The 17,657-nt window shown below is 52.1% G+C and overlaps 1 protein-coding gene across 1 annotated transcript in view; it reads right to left on the bottom strand.

The window, feature by feature from the left end:
• LOC133354767 (retinoic acid receptor RXR-alpha-B-like) overlaps positions 1 to 13,826 on the bottom strand; it is a 143,857-nt gene extending 130,031 nt beyond the window's left edge. The window contains exon 1 of the mRNA XM_061571867.1: positions 13,649 to 13,826. Within this exon, the coding sequence (XP_061427851.1) occupies positions 13,649 to 13,676 (28 nt within the window). The 5' untranslated portion in view covers positions 13,677 to 13,826. The remainder of the gene's footprint in view (positions 1 to 13,648) is intronic.
• Positions 13,827 to 17,657: the final 3,831 nt, after the last annotated feature.

Below are 17,657 nucleotides of genomic sequence, written 5' to 3'. Positions count from 1 at the left end.
CGTCGACGTGTCTCCAAAGAGGAGGGCCCGGTGGAGGGTCCATCTCTGGGAAAAGGAGCGTCTGACTTACGGAGCGAGCAGTCAAACCAGTGCAGTGTGCGCTCCTTCAAAAGGAGAAGGAGGAGGAAGAGTCAAACGATGCAAACTCTCTCCCACTCCCTCCTGAAGCCCTCTGGACGTAGCCAGCAGCGCACCTCGAAATTCAGAATTGGAGAATGTGGATTCATCCTGGAGGTAATCCCATGAGCTGCGAAGCTCTTGTTCAGAGAGGTCCAGTAAAGGGGCGGGTCAGAAAGTTACAACAATAGACAGTACACGCAACAACAACAATAGACAGTACACGCAACAACAACAATAGACAGTACACGCAACAACAACAATAGACAGTACACGCAACAACAAAACAACGATACGAGGTGCAAAGTACACGGTAAGCAAATGACAAAACGAATTGATCACGTTGACAAGTTCCACTTGCATAAGTACACCAACTCTCAAGCTTGGCCGAGGAAGGAAAACATGAGAGCAAGGAGAGTCCCACACCGCTGGTATTCAGCTCCTAAATAGATTGCTGCTGCTGCCATCATCATCATCATACACAATCATAGAATAGAACCGTTGAATTCCCGTGAAATAAACTCGCTGTATAAACCTTGGGGAGACGACGACGATGACGATGATGATGACGATGATGATGACGATGATGATGACGACGACAGGCCGACATGACCCACAAGCGATATTTCAACTCGCCGCTCGCTGCGACGTGGGGCAGGCGGCTAACGGCTTCACGTTTTGTTTTTGACGGTTGGCCAAAGGGCAGCGGGGCCCAATCCCGCCGCCACTCCCGGAGCTGTCCGCAACGTTGCAGCAACAACAAAATAAAAACGAGCCGCGTCGTTGCGGTCTTGAATTTGTTGCCGGAGTCGATGCGGAATTAAACGAGCGAAGAACTTGACCGGCCCGACACCCGTGATGCCGGCGCCGCATGGCGTTTCGCTCGCCCTCGAAGAGAGCGGACGACTCAAGAGGCGCGAGAAGGAAGAGGAACCGCAGACGAGGAGGAGCAGGAAGGCGGCGGCAAGAAGCCACGCGGTGGGTGTGGAGCCGGCGCCAACCATTGCCCAAGTTCTGCGGTTCCCGATATATGAGGGGCGTTTTCAGCCGATTAACGCGGAGCTTGCATGTGGGAGGAAACCGGAACACAGGGGGAGGATTCCATACATTTTCTTTTAAATGGGGCTTTTGTTATTTAAGTATAAATAAATCAATAATAGCTCCTCATCTATCCAGGAAAGCCAAACTGACTCCAGGGACTCTCTTTCAGAAGCATCGTCATGGGAGGAAACCAGAGCGCCCGGAGAAAAAAAAAAACGATGCGTGCGAGGGGGCAATGCTCGATCCCACACAGACGGAACGCGTGGGGGTGCACATTTTGCCGTGCTGCCGTCTCCTGCCAAGGCAGGACATACGGCGCCCACCTTGATGCGCACGGGAAGGGAGTTTCACACACATTTGCTACGCGATCGAGTAAACCTCACCGCCTCCACAGCGCCGGATTACAGGCCACTTGCAAATCCACCACCACTTCGGAACACATCTGAGACTTTACGTTCAACTAAAGATAGCAGGAGCATTGTGTGTACGGTCCGATTGACAGCTTAGATGATCTGATTAATCGACTAAACACTTTATTGAACGACTTGTTTGATGCCTCGATGTTTTATTTACTCTATCATCGTGATCGCACTTGCGTACCCTCTAAAACTCGTGGGCACCTCCACATTGCGCCTTGCTCCCTGAAGGAGGGAAACCCCCTACGAGCCACTCCCAGCGTGGGACGATGATGCCAGTGACGTCACCGAAGGCCCGCCCATCACTTCCTGTCCAGTGGCACACGTGGCAATAGAGGAGCCACTTCGCGATAATGATGACACCCTTTGCCTTGTCATCGCACCGTGTTTTAAAAAAAAAAGTAAATAAATCAAAGTGCCTCTCTTCCCTCAAATCGCTTCGGTAGGTACTGATCTCCACCAGCAGATCTTCTCCTATTGTGGGGGGAGGGGGGGGAGAACAAAAACTCCCCATTCCTATGCCGGGGTCCAGTCTTGCCGTCCTCTCGACGAGGCGAATGAAGGCTGCGTTCGCGCGAGCGACCCCAATCCCCCCCCACCACCACCACCCGCGTTGTGAGGGTATCCAACTGGCACTGAAGTTGCGAGATATTAACTACCTCGCCTCATACACATACAGGAGGTCGCGAGTTCGATCCCAACACTGACGCGTGTATATTAGGAGTTTGCGTGTCTCCCCGTGGTCGCGTGGATTTATCTCCGGGTCCTCCGGCTTTTCCCTCCACATGTAGAAACGCGCTTTTACAGTATTTGGCTGCTCGAAATGTCCGCATGATGATAGGCCACTTGGTTGAGCTCTCATGATGTGGCCAGGTGGCTTCTAAACAAAGAGCTGTGTGGCTCAGTGGGCCTTACCTGGCAAGACAAAAGCATAGTTGAGCCGAGTTTAAAATAGAAGTCCACCGCAAGGACACCCTTGTGTCTCGCCGGATTAGCCCGGCGAGAACGGCAAGCTGCGTGGCAGCGAGGGAGCTGGGAGGCGTTGCCCCACCGCCGCTGCCGAGGCCACCATCACAACTTTGTGCTCTCTCGAGAGGCGGTCGAACTTGATCACCTGCGATCAATCGATGAGGTGAAGGGGTTTCTGTTGTTGTTACCTTTGCCCACGCATCCCCGCGGTGTTGCACATGGTGGGGGGAGGCCGAACTTGGCGAAAGTCACTCAAATAAGCGGCGTGACGGACACGTACGGGTTCTTACGTGCAACGACACGCAGAATGTCCGGAGATTTCACACTTTTAAGTCCCCAGAAAGGGCTACATTTTGTCCAGGACTTTGTCGGAAGTTTACTATTTTATTTCAGAAAAAATTACTTTACCCAGCTCTCGGCTCAAACAAACAGAGGGACTGTGAGAGAATGTCTGGGAATGTCTAAAACCCTCCATGATTAAAAAAAGGTAAAAATAGTCAAGGTTTTTTTTTACCGAAGTCAAAGGTCACCGCGTAGTGTTGTGCTTAGGCTCATGCAACCCCTAATAAAGACATTAACTTGAACATATTCCTGTCTTCATGTATGCATTCAAATAACCATATAATGCCGCATCTCTCTTAACATCTCCCCCAAAATCCCACAAACTTTCTCCCGGAAACGCAGCTCACAACGCGTTGAGAAATGTTTACACCCTGACAGAACGTTGATCAGAACTTAATTTTTCATTCCATCAAAGGGTAAACAAGCGAATGACTGCGGTGTTTACAGGAGAATAGCCGCTACCCGCAGCGCAAAACCAACGCAGCCAGTCACCCGAGTCCACAGGCGCCGTGTCCACCGCCTGCCCTTGCACAAGGCGACCATCGGACAAAGACGGTCTCACCACGTCAAGATGCGCTTCTGCGGCCGTCTGGAACGCTCTTCCTTCCGATATTAGAAAGCTACCAGAGCTCTGCACTTTTCAATCATTTAGATTGAAAACTCGTTTCTTTACAGCTGCCGTTTGTGTTTTGTTTGTTGTCCTTCCCCCGCACCTCCAATTAGCACGGTTGGCTACGTGCCCCACCACTCACCCTCCACCATCAACACGTGCCGCACCACTCACCCACTCACCCCCCACCATCAACACGTGCCGCACCACTCACCCTCCACCATCAACACGTGCCCCACCACTCACCCTCCACCATCAACACGTGCCGCACCACTCACCACTGACCCCCCACCATCAACACGTGCCCCACCACTCACCACTCACCCCCCACCATCAACACGTGCCGCACCACTCACCCTCTACCATCAACACGTGCCCCACCACTCACCCCCCACCATCAACACGTGCCCCACCACTCACCCTCTACCATCAACACGTGCCCCACCACTCACCACTCACCCCCCACCATCAACACGTGCCCCACCACTCACTACTCACCCCCCATCAACACGTGCCCCACCACTCACCCCCCACCATGAACACGTGCCCCACCACTCACCCTCCACCATCAACACGTGCCGCACCACTCACCCTCCACCATCAACACGTGCCCCACCACTCAACCTCCACCATCAACACGTGCCCCACCACTCACCCCCCACCATGAACACGTGCCCCACCACTCACCCCCCACCATGAACACGTGCCGCACCACTCACCCCCACCATCAACACGTGCCCCACCACTCACCCTCCACCATCAACACGTGCCCCACCACTCACCCTCCACCATCAACACGTGCCCCACCACTCACCCTCCACCATCAACACGTGCCCCACCACTCACCCTCCACCATCAACACGTGCCCCACCACTCACCCTCTACCATCAACACGTGCCGCACCACTCACCACTCACCCTCCACCATCAACACGTGCCCCACCACTCACCCCCCACCATCAACACGTGCCGCACCACTCACCCCCCACCATCAACACGTGCCCCACCACTCACCCCCCACCATCAACACGTGCCCCACCACTCACCACTCACCCTCCATCATGAACACGTGCCGCACCACTCACCCTCCACCCCGGTGGTTCTCAAACTATTTTGGCCGCGTTACCACTCAGCCGATGCCATCATTTCCGTGGACCACCCAGCCCCCAACCCCTGGTGACAAAACGCATTCACTTACCTCTCTAAATAGCAGTCATGCAACATGATTGATATCACTGGAACAAAAGTTTTTTGTTTATGCAGCTATGAGGTTGTGTTTTTTTAAGTGGTGGCATTAGATCTTAGGGTAAGGGTAGTTCAATCTGGGTAGTTTACCTAACTTAATGTCCGAAACAAAAAGGTATAATATACGTCGTCATTATTGTCCGGATCAAGCTGCGTTTGCATCACAGCCTCCACAGACCACCTGGAGGACGTCACAGACCTCCTGGAGGACGTCACAGACCTCCTGGAGGACGTCACAGACCTCCTGGAGGACGTCACAGACCTCCTGGAGGACGTCAAAGACCACCTGAAGGACGTCACAGACCTCCTGGAGGACGTCACAGACCACCTGGAGGACGTCACAGACCTCCTGGAGGACGTCACAGACCACCTGGAGGACGTCACAGACCACCTGGAGGACGTCACAGACCTCCTGGAGGACGTGACAGACCACCTGGAGGACGTCACAGACCACCTGGAGGACATCACAGACCACCTGGAGGACGTGACAGACCACCTGGAGGACGTCACAGACCACTTGGAGGACGTCACAGGACACCCGGAGGACGTCACAGACCACCTGGAGGACGTCACAGACCACCTGGAGGACGTCACAGACCTCCTGGAGGACGTCACAGACCTCCTGGAAGATGTCACAGACCTCCTGGAGGACGTCACAGACCTCCTGGAGGACGTCACAGACCTCCCGGAGGACGTCACAGACCACCTGGAGGACGTCACAGACCTCCTGGAGGACGTCACAGACCACCCGGAGGACGTCACAGACCACCTGGAGGACGTCACAGACCTCCTGGAGGACGTCACAGACCACCCGGAGGACGTCACAGACCACCCGGAGGACGTCACAGACCTCCTGGAGGACGTCACAGACCTCCTGGAGGACGTCACAGACCTCCTGGAGGACGTCACAGACCTCCTGGAGGACGTCACAGACCACCTGGAGGACCGTCTCGGACCGCCGGTGGAACCGGAGGACCGCACTCTGAGAATCGCTGCTCTGCAGAGAATGACTCAACTGCGACTCGACTGTAGATGCCAATCATCGCCCCCTACTGGCACACTCACGCCCCACGCCACGCAGCAACTTCCATTGTTCTCACCTCATTAAACACAATAAGCACACACGACAAGTCTCCCACTAATGCCAATCTTTCAACGCCCTACCCTATATATGACTCGCATTGATGTTGATTAATCAACAATACAAATATTGACTTAAAGCTTTCGTGACTGCAGAAATTCATATTCTTGGGTCTTTCGGTAAAGTCACGTAGATAGGTTCAAAGCAAATATTAAAAAATAACAGAAAACGACGACGTTTCGATCGCAACACAAGCGGTCGGAGATCAAAACGTCATAGTTCTCTGTTAATTTGTATTACAGTGATCCCTCGTTTATCGCGGTTAATGGGGACCGGAACCCCTCCCGATAGATGAAAATCCGCGAAGTAGGATTGGCCACCCTAGGAATTTCCGTATACAGTGATACCTCGGTTCACGAACGCTTCGGTTCACGAACAACTCGGTTCACGAACAGAAAAGTTCATAAAAATATGCTCCGGTTCACGAACTCCGCTTCGGTTCACGAACAGGAGCCGCGGCCATTTTTATGCTAATTCCAGGCTGTCACATGGTCGTGACTTCCTGTAGGAAGATCGTGGAGAGAAGCAGAGACACAGAAAGAAGTACTGTGAGTACTGTGAAGACACTTTCAGTGACTTTTTGATTTTTGGTGTGCTTTTTAGCACATACAGTACTGTACTACTGTACTGTACAATACTGTACTTACTGTATTGTACAGTTCACCCGTTTGAGTGCTTACTGTCTCCCACCCGCCTTCCACCTGCCTTCGTCCATGCCAGAAGTCATCTCAAGCAAGGTTAGTGTTCTCTCTTTATACATTACTATACTGTACAGTACTACAGTAATGTGTATTGTCATTTGTTTCATATTTTTGTGCTTCAAAAACAAAACAAAAAAGGTCAGAACGGATTAACCGGATTTACATTGAACCCTATGGGTAAATGTGCCTCGGTTCACGACCAATTCGGTTCACGACCAGAGTCAGTTCACGAATTAAGTTCGTGAACCGATGTATCACTGTATGTGTGTGTGGGTGCCAGAATGTTTAAAATATGTATATTTATACTTTATATATCTATTTTACTTAAATCTATTTAATTATAAAACCTTAATATTATACATTCACTCACTCACATATATTTTACTTAAATCTATTTAATTATAAAACCTTAATATTATACATTCACTCTCTCTCAACGATACGTATTATGATGCGCAGCCAATCAGCGTACGGGAAACTGTACATCCACTCGTGCTCTCATTCGTCGAGCTCGCGCCGGGAACCAATCACGTGCCTTGTCTGAGTGCCCGTGGGTACAGTATGTACAAAGCCTCTGAGAGAGTTTCTCTCTTTGTCTGGCATCCTGGGAAACCGTTTCTCTCACGCATCACGATGAATCAACAACGCTGATTTCCGCAATACGGATGCCGATATGGCGGTATTTTTGAATTTTTATTTTTCGATGAATATTTTTGAAAAATCCGCGATGCACTGAGGCCGCGAAACTTGAACCGCGAAGTGGCGAGGGATTACTGTATTTTCTTTGAACCTATCTACGTGACTTTCCCGAAATACCCAAGAATAACAATAAAAATATTTAATTTCACCAAAATAGCATTGAATTTGCTCGAATTAACGATTTAACTATTTTTTTAAATATTCTTTGGGTCTTTTGGTAAAGTCAAGTAGAACAATAAAATTAACAAAAAACGACGACGTTTCGATCGCAACACAAGCAATCGTCATCAGGAGGATGATCGTCATCAGGAGGATGACGATTGCTTGTTGTGTAATGCCCACTGAGCTGTGCAGCTCTTTTTCATAAGTGACCTGGCAACAAATGATAGCTCAACGAAGTTGGCTCGTCGCGTAGAAATGTATAGCAGCCAAATACTCTCAACCCCGTGATGTTGATTCTACGTGTGGAGGGAAAAACTGGACGACCCGGAGAAAAATCCACGCGACCACGGGGAGAGAAACGCAAACTCCAAATATACAGCAGGAGTCAGGGCCGGGCTCAAACCCACGACCTCCTGCATACCCGGCGAGGTAGCTAACATCTCGCCAACCGAATGCAACGAGAAGTCCTCAACTCTTAATCGGCCGGCGACCAAACCGCTGGGGAATTCTGGACAAACGTTGAATTCCGATGGCGACGATTTGGTGAACCCTCTCCACACCCCCCCTCCCACACCCCTTTTCAAATACCGGGTCGGGATCCCGTCGTGCCAGCGTCCACCCCTCACGAACCCGCGCCGCCCACTCCTGGCAATGGACTGCCGCAGCATCGAGATCACAGGCCCCCCGCCTCTACCCCGGGTCCTCGACTCGAGTCCGCACGGAGCCACGTTCCCTTGCTCGGGCTCGCCGATGGAGGACGCCGGTGATTCGCCCGCCCATGAGTTGGTCTCGCAGGGCCTCGGACGAGGGGTTCCCACCACGCGGGTACGAGTCGGGGCCGCATTCCGGCAAGGAGCAACCGGGCACCCGTGGTGCCGACGACGCGATGCGTACCATCTATACGTACGTGTGTACGTACGAGATATACGTACGATCTATAGGACATTTAACATCGGTACTACAGCAACAACAATAACAAAAACAAAAATGGTGACGGGCAATTTTGCCTTTTCCCCAACTCCTTCCGAGTTGAGAGTTCGGAATGGCTTCGTCAAAACATAAAAATTATCCAGGTAACAAATGATCCGTAGCTTGGGTACGGATCAATGCGTTTACATTTGAGGATGAGGTTATAGACTAATGAGCGGTGTGGGGTGAAGCCGATGAGGGTTCAGGATACTCGTGCAAAGCCGTTGTGCTCAGGGCTGTAGTTTACCAAGTCAGTGACCTTGCCCATACGACGATGATGATGGGCTGATACCGGCTCGCACTGTAATATAAACCATGGCCACGCAGACCTTTTGCAACAGGGGCCAGAGTCACTCACGTGCCTGGAGCCGCAGGTCAGTCACATAACCTGTAGCACACGTTTTATTTATAACGTGTGTGTATTAATAGCAACAGAGATTGCTCGTGAGATGAAAGACACAGCGGACGAGAGAGAGATACGGTCATGGCGATACGGGAGAAGGCAGATAGAGGATGAGATGAGAGATGCAGTGAGATAAGAGATGCGGTGAGATGAGAGATGTAAGCGACGGAGATGCAGTAACAGAAGATGGCGGGATATGGCGACTACCTGTGTCGATTATTTTCAGGCGAGATGTAAGAGATGTTGAGAGGAGCGGTGTCGTCAGATGCTGCTGGAGATGTACCCAGATGGGACAGAAGTGATAGGAGATTATTTATATTACAGGAGACATTCAAGAACAAGGGATAGGAGGAAAATAGATCCATTCGGGTTAAGTTGGACGAGAGGTGACGACGGGAGATCGCTGTGCAGCAGTCAAAGGAAATACGGATAGAAGGAGGAGGGAGGAAAGACGTGTCCGGGAGAGACGCGTGGATGCGTGGTGACTTCTTTCCCACCGTACGTAGCCAGCCGTGCTAATCAGCAGGCGTGCGTGGGGGCATGTGGAGGAGACGAAAGATAAAGAGTCGCATTCTGAGAGAATGGAGAGGTGTGGGTCGGAGAGAGATGTGCTTCGTTATGGAGGGCAGACAAGACGCTCTACAAGCCACACATTGGACTGAGGTTGGGGTGGAGACCACCCAGTTCCCACCTCGCTGCGGACAAGTCGGAGTGGAGCAGAAGCCGGGGCGATTGACGATCCAGCACTCACCCATTCACTTCACAGTCACTCGCTCATTGGCGGTCAGTTGCCTCCCTATCGCTCTTCTATCGCTACTACTACCACCACCGCCGCGGTGACCGTTACCGTGAACTTCACCCGTGGATTCCTCCACCCATGTCGAGGGCTCGGTCAACCAGACACTGTCGTCTCATCCACACGGTGGTCAACCACCACCACCAAGCATGTCACAACAACTCACCCATTCACTCACCGCACCGCGGGTCTCAACTCGCTCACTCACTCACCCATTCACCACACTGCAGCTCACCTCCAGCCTCGCTCAATGCAAGACACGATCGACCACATCATCTATTTGTGTCAGACTCCGACATCGCTGCCCGCTGCCGCCCGCTTGACGCCATGGGCATTTGCGCTCGGCATCCGGCAATAAGAGCGGCGGGCGTGCTGACGAGGAGGCGAGGGTCGACGGGAGGAGAGGCGCGGGGTGCGTCCACCGAGCACGAGGAGAGCCTCGCACTGCGCCCCAACGCCCCGTCTGTCAAGAGGGGGGGGGGGGGCGGCGTCCGCGTTGGGACGTCTGGACAACCGCGGGGGACGCGTCGTCGGCTCGAGCGGGCGGCGGACACGCTGGAGGTCGGGGGGGTCGGGGGGGTCGCGGAGAAAGTCGACCGCGCGCGAGGAGGTGACCCTCGGCTGCGGCCATCTCCTGGGCAGCAACCCCCTGCAGCAGGCAGGCACTGGTGGGCACTCATCCACGGGGCCAGCCAGGCCCGACGCAGCTTAGCTTCTGGGGTGCGACGAGGGAGAGACGCATTTATGGCGATCCACCGGTTGGACCAGACGTGAGAGCGCATGGATCATGGACGTGCAGTGCTCATCGATAGCAGCCCCCCAGCCTCCAAGGTTACCGAGCCAGGCCCACCAGACTCCTTGCGCATCGCGGCACCGCAGGGGCCGCTGCTTTGCTGAGCAACGCCACGAAAGTAGAAGCCAGGAAAGGGGCCATTTGTGAATGTTCCAGTGACACTCCGGCAATGGCGGTACAAAGACAAAGATCTCCCATGTAGCCTGTAACAGACTTCTGGGGCAAGTGCTGTTAGCGAGCACCTATGAAGGCCGGCACGGCACACGAGGGAGAGGGTGGCCAACACCACACCCGGCCGCCTTTGTCTCCCCAGTGGCAATGTTAACACGCCACATCAGGTACTCATTTGAGACTGAGTCTACCTAAGGGAGGCCCAGGACCAGTTCAGATAATCGTCACTGTTGTTGACCGTAAGCGGTAAACGAACCCGGGTCACCAGGTTTGTAGCTCAGCGCGCTAACCGCTGCACTACCACTCCCCATACGCACACACACACACATAGTGCCACGCAACTTGTGTAGGTTGTGTAGATTGTTTAACGTTTGGACATTCTGTGAACCTCAACACTCTCGTCAATTCTATTCCATTCCCTGCGCATGGCAATAACGTCCAGGAGCCAGATGATAAATGTCAAGGTCCTGGCAGCCACGAGGAGAGGGCTTCAGGAGAGAAGATGTAAGCGCAGTTTTCCAATTCCTCCTCCCGTGCTCGGAGGAGCGGAGACTACGGCAGCTCCCTTCTTGATCCCACAGCTGTCAGCCCAGACGGTTTACCCCGCATTCTTGTGCAGGTAAATTGAGCTTTCAGGTCCATACGGCGTACAGCCGTTTCAATACGGTTTTGTAGGATTCACTTTGAGATTTATAAGGGCACAGGGTGACCTAATAAGGTCTGAATTGGTCTGTAATAAGTTTGGCAATGATAAGGGGTTTACAGGTATGTAGTAGTGTATAGTGTAGTGTATAGTGGAGTGTGTAGTGTATAGTGTAGTGTATAGTGGAGTGTGTAGTGTATAATGTAGTGTATCGGATGAGCGTTGAGATTCATAAGAGCACGGGGTGACTAATAAGGTCTGAATTGGTATGTAATAAGTTTGGCAATGATAAGGGGTTTACAGGTATGTAGTAGTGTATAGTGTAGTGTATAGTGGAGTGTGTAGTGTATAGTGTAGTGTATAGTGGAGTGTGTAGTGTATAATGTAGTGTATAGGATGAGCGTTGAGATTCATAAGAGCACGGGGTGACTAATAAGGTCTGAATTGGTCTGTAATAAGTTTGGCAATGATAAGGGGTTTACAGGTATGTAGTAGTGTATAGTGTAGTGTATAGTGGAGTGTGTAGTGTATAGTGTAGTGTATAGTGGAGTGTGTAGTGTATAATGTAGTGTATAGGATGAGCGTTGAGATTCATAAGAGCACGGGGTGACTAATAAGGTCTGAATTGGTCTGTAATAAGTTTGGCAATGATAAGGGGTTTACAGGTATGTAGTAGTGTATAGTGTAGTGTATAGTGGAGTGTGTAGTGTATAGTGTAGTGTATAGTGGAGTGTGTAGTGTATAATGTAGTGTATAGGATGAGCGTTGAGATTCATAAGAGCACGGGGTGACTAATAAGGTCTGAATTGGTCTGTAATAAGTTTGGCAATGATAAGGGGTTTACAGGTATGTAGTAGTGTATAGTGTAGTGTATAGTGGAGTGTGTAGTGTATAGTGTAGTGTATAGTGGAGTGTGTAGTGTATAATGTAGTGTATAGGATGAGCGTTGAGATTCATAAGAGCACGGGGTGACTAATAAGGTCTGAATTGGTCTGTAATAAGTTTGGCAATGATAAGGGGTTTACAGGTATGTAGTAGTGTATAGTGTAGTGTATAGTGGAGTGTGTAGTGTATAGTGTAGTGTATAGTGGAGTGTGTAGTGTATAATGTAGTGTATAGGATGAGCGTTGAGATTCATAAGAGCACGGGGTGACTAATAAGGTCTGAATTGGTCTGTAATAAGTTTGGCAATGATAAGGGGTTTACAGGTATGTGGTCCATTCGTTTGGGTCGCCTGGCCACAGTCACAACACTACTGTGCATTGCCTTACATGCATCTCCATAATGATCTATGTATGTTGATGCGTCCCTCGAGATTATCTTTGGGTTTACTATATGATCCATTAGTTTCGGTCGCTTGGCCACAATCAAACTACTGTGGTGTGTCTTTAATGTACCTCGATGTGTGTCTATGTATCTCGATGTGTGTCTATGTGTCATTGTGGTTCTCTATATATCCCTATGGGTCTCGATGTACCTCTCCGAGTCTCTGTGGGTCTCGATGTGTCTCTCTGAGTCTCGATGTGTCTCTGTGGGTCTCGATGTGTCTCTCTGAGTCTCTCTGAGTCTCTGTGGGTCTCGATGTGTCTCTCTGAGTCGACGTAGAGAGACAACGTGGAAAGACAACGCGGTGAGACGACGTAGAGAGACATCGTTGTGAGACGTCGTTGTGAGACGTCGCTGCGCCCCTGGCTAACGCGGTGTTCCATCTCACGGGATCGTCCCGGTGAGACGTCTCTCAGCTACCTGACCATTAAAACCACACATTGTGTGTGTGTACGTACACACATTGTGTGTGTACGTACACACACACACACACATTGTGTGTACACACACCCAATGTGTGTGTACACGTGTACGCGCAGAGTAAACAAACACACACATCAACAACAACAAACATAAACATGTGCAGACATGAACAGCAAAGACCAAGGTCCCCCGTATAGCCTTGAGCAGACTGCTGGGGCAAGTGCTGTTCCCCTTATGAACGGTCGACACGCGCGCCCGGCCGCCTTTGTCTCCCCAGTTGCTGGTGTTTCCACGCCGTGCACCGAGTACTCGTTTAAGGCTGAACCGACCTAGGCGAGGGCCAGTTCGTAGACACTCGAACCACCGCGAGTGGCAAATCGCGAACTCGGTTCGCCGGGTTGACATCGCGGTGCGCTAACCACTGCACCACCGCTCCCCACACGAAACCTACAGACAAAACAACCCCCACAAAGATCCCCGTGTAGCCTTAGCAGACTGTAGGGGCAAGTGCTGTTAGCGAGTAGCACCTCGTGAAGGCCGACACGGCACACGAGGGGGGTGGGTGGCCAGCACCACGCCCGGCCACCTTCACCTACAAAGACAAAAACACACGGAGACACACGGACACACACGGAGACACACGGACACACAGATCTACACACGGACAGAGCCGCCGTCTCACCGAAGTGGAAGAAGTTCTTTCCCTCCATGTCTCTTCCTCCTCCTCCTCGTCCTCCTCCTCGCCCTGCCTCGCGTCCTGCCGGGCGGTGAGCACACGCTGTGTCTGTGTGTGTGTGCGTCTGTGTGTCTCGCTGTGTGTCTGTGTGTGTGTGCGTCTCGCTGTGTCTGTGCGTCTCGCTGTGTGTGTGTCTCGCTGTGTGTGTGTGTCTCGCTGTGTGTGTGTGTCTGTGTGTCTCGCTGTGTGTCTCGCTGTGTGTGTGTCTCGCTGTGTGTGTGTGTCTGTGTGTCTCGCTGTGTGTCTCGCTGTGTGTGTGTGTCTCGCTGTGTGTGTGTGTCTCGCTGTGTGTGTGTGTGTCTGTGTGTGTGTGTCTGTGTGTGTGTCTGTGTGTCTCGCTGTGTCTGTGCGTCTCGCTGTGTGTGTGTCTGTGTGTCTCGCTGTGTGTGTGTGTGTCTGTGTGTCTCGCTGTGTGTGTGTCTGTGTGTCTCGCTGTGTGTGTGTGTGTCTGTGTGTCTCGCTGTGTGTGTGTCTGTGTGTCTCGCTGTGTGTGTGTGTGTCTGTGTGTCTCGCTGTGTGTGTGTCTGTGTGTGTCTGTGTGTGTGTGCGTCTCGCTGTGTCTGTGCGTCTCGCTGTGTGTCTCGCTGTGTGTGTGTGTGTCTGTGTGTCTCGCTGTGTGTGTGTCTCGCTGTGTGTCTCGCTGTGTGTGTGTGTGTCTCGCTGTGTGTGTGTGTCTGTGTGTCTGTGTGTCTCGCTGTGTGTGTCTGTGTGTCTCGCTGTGTGTGTCTGTGTGTCTCGCTGTGTGTGTGTGTCTCGCTGTGTGTGTGTGTCTGTGTGTCTGTGTGTCTCGCTGTGTGTGTCTGTGTGTCTCGCTGTGTGTGTGTCTGTGTGTCTCGCTGTGTGTGTGTGTCTGTGTGTCTCCCTGTGTGTGTGTGTCTGTGTGTCTCCCTGTGTGTCTATGTGTCTCGCTGTGTGTGTGTGTTGTCTCGCTGTGTCTGTGTGTCTCGCTGTGTGTGTGTGTGTCTCGCTGTGTGTGTCTGTGTGTCTCGCTGTGTGTGTCTGTGTGTGTCGCTGTGTGTCTGTGTGTCTCGCTGTGTGTCTGTGTGTCTCGCTGTGTGTGTCTGTGTGTCTCGCTGTGTCTGTGTGTCTCGCTGTGTGTGTGTGTGTGTCTCGCTGTGTCTGTGCGTCTCGCTGTGTGTGTGTCTGTGTGTCTCGCTGTGTGTGTGTCTGTGTGTCTCGCTGTGTGTGTGTCTGTGTGTCTCGCTGTGTGTGTCTGTCTGTGTGTCTCGCTGTGTGTGTCTGTGTGTCTCGCTGTGTGTGTCTGTGTGTCTCGCTGTGTGTGTCTGTGTGTCTCGCTGTGTGTGTTTATGTGTGTCTGTGTGTGTTTGTGTGTGTCTGTTTGTGTCTCGCTGTGTGTGTGTCTGTGAGCAGCGCTACAACACACGTTGTCTGTGTTTGTGTCTGTGAGCAGCGCTACACCCGCTGCATATGCGTCTCTGTGTGGCTGTGTGCAGCGAGAGAACACGCACACGTGTGTGTGGGTGGGTGTGTCTCTGCGTGTGTGTGGGTGGGTGTCCCTGTGTGTGCGTATCTGTGTGTGTGTCTGTGTGTCTGTGTGTGTGTCTGTGTGTGCGTGTGTCTGTGTGTGTGTCTCTGTGTGTGCGTGTGTCTGTCGCTGTGTGTGCGTGTGTCTGTCTCTGTGTCTGTCTCTGTGTGTGTCTGTGTGTGTGTCTGTGTGTGTCTGTGTGTCCCTGTGTGTGTGTCTCTGCGTGTGTGTCTCTGCGTGTGTCTCTGCGTGTGTCTGTGTGTGTGTGCGCGTGTGCCTGTGTGTCCCTGTGTGTATGTCTCTGCGTGTCTGTCTCTCTGTGTCTCTGCGTGTGTGTCTGCGTGTGTCCCTGTGTGTATGTCTCTGCGTGTGTCTCTCTGTGCACCTATCCTTGTATATGTCTAAGCAATTGTCTGTATATATGTGTATCTCTGGGTATGGGACCTCTAATTGTGTATCTCTGTGTGTATCCCTGTGCACGTATCTGTGTGTGTATCGCTGTTTCTCTATGTATCTGTGAGTTTATGTATCTGTGTGTATCTCTGTGTGTCTGTGAGTTTATGTATCTGTGTGTGTGTATCGCTGTGTATCCATGTGTGTGTATGTCTATGTGTATCTCTATTTCTCTATGTATCTGTACGTTTATGTATCTGTGTGTGTGTGTATCTCTGTGTGTATCTCTGTGTTTCTCTATGTATCTGTACGTTTATGTATCTGTGTGTGTGTATCTCTGTGTTTCTCTATGTGTCTGAGTTTATGTATATGTGTGTGTATCGCTGTGTATCCATGTGTGTGTATGTATATGTGTATCTCTGTGTTTCTCTATGTATCTGTGAGTTTATGTATCTGTGTGTGTCTCTGTGTGTTTCTCTATGTGTCTGTGAGTTTATGTATGTGTGTATCTCTGTGTGTATCTCTGTTTCTCTATGTATCTGTGAGTTTATGTATCTGTGTGTGTGTGTCTCTGTGTGTGTGTCTCTGTGTGTATCTCTGTGTATGTACCTGTCGGCCTTCATAGGTGCTCGCTAACAGCACTTACCCCAACAGTCTGTTAAGGCTATAGGGGATCTTTGTCTTTGTTTGTGTCTGTGTGTCTCTGTGTGTGTGTGTGTCTCTGTGTGTGTGTCTCTGTGTGTGTGTATCTGTTTGTTTCTGTATGTCCCTGTCTTTGTCTCTGTGTCTGTGTGTGTCTCTGTCTCTCTCTGTCTCTCTGTGTCTGTCTCTCTCTGTGCGTGTGTCTCTGTCTCTCTGTCTGTCTCTCTGTGTGTGTCTCTGTCTCTCTGCGTGTGTCTCTCTGTCTGTGTCTCTGTGTCTCTGTGTGTGTCTCTGTGCCTCTGCGTGTGTGTGTCTCTGTGTCTCTGTATGTCTCTGTCTCTGCGTGTGTGTCTCTGTGTCTGTGTGTCTCTGTGTCTGTGTGTCTCTGTGCGTGTCTCTCTCTACGTGTGTCTCTCTCTGTGTGTGTCTCTGTCTCTCTGCGTGTCTGTGTCTCTGTGTTTCTCTGTGTGTATCTGTGTGTCTCTGTCTTTGTCTCTCTGTGTCTGTGTGTGTCTCTATCTATATGTGTGTCTCTGTGTGTCTCTATCTATATGTGTGTCTCTGTGTGTGTCTCTATCTGTGTGTGTCTCTGTCTCTCTGCGTGTCTTTCTGTGTCTCTGTGTTTCTCTGTGTGTATCTGTGTCTCTGTCTTTGTCTCTGTGTGTCTGTGTGTGTCTCTATCTATATGTGTGTCTCTGTGTGTGTCTCTGTGTGTCTGTGTGTGTCTCTATCTATATGTGTGTCTCTGTGTGTGTCTCTCTCTCTCCCTGTGTACCGAGTGTCTCGCTCCGTCTCTCCTTTAAATTCCTTCCACTGCTGGGCTGGAGGCTGGTCACGTGACGCGCTGTTGGGTGTCCCCGCTGCCTGTGTTAGGGGGGTGGGTGGGGGGTGTTGGGGGGGTGGGCAGGGGGGGGTCCTGTGCTGGTGGGGGGGGACTCGCGACGGACGACAGCGGCGCGGGAGCGCTCAGCAAGTGACGCCGGCTGGGGGCAAATCGCAGCCAAACTCAAAAGTCGCTTCGCCCCGCTGCAAGCGGGGCGATCGCGATCGCGAGCGGCGTTCGTTGTCAACCACCGCGCTGCTGTGGCCACGACCACCACGCTGTGGCCACGACCACCACGCTGTGGCCACGACCACCACGCTGTGGCCACGACCACCACGCTGTGGCCACGGCCACCACGCTGTGGCCACGGCCACCACGCTGTGGCCACGACCACCACGCTGTGGCCACGACCACCACGCTGTGGCCACGACCACCACGCTGTGGCCACGACCACCACGCTGTGGCCCCAGCCACGCTGTGGCCACGACCACCACGCTGTGGCCACGACCACCACGCTGTGGCCCCAGCCACGCTGTGGCCACGACCACCACGCTGTGGCCACGACCACCACGCTGTGGCCACGACCACCACGCTGTGGCCACGACCACCAC

This window comes from Lethenteron reissneri, chromosome 48, assembly GCF_015708825.2.
Source record: "Lethenteron reissneri isolate LAM-NWPU_2019-01 chromosome 48, ASM1570882v1, whole genome shotgun sequence".
NCBI lineage: Eukaryota > Metazoa > Chordata > Hyperoartia > Petromyzontiformes > Petromyzontidae > Lethenteron > Lethenteron reissneri.
This window is presented reverse-complemented; position numbering and strand designations above follow the sequence as displayed.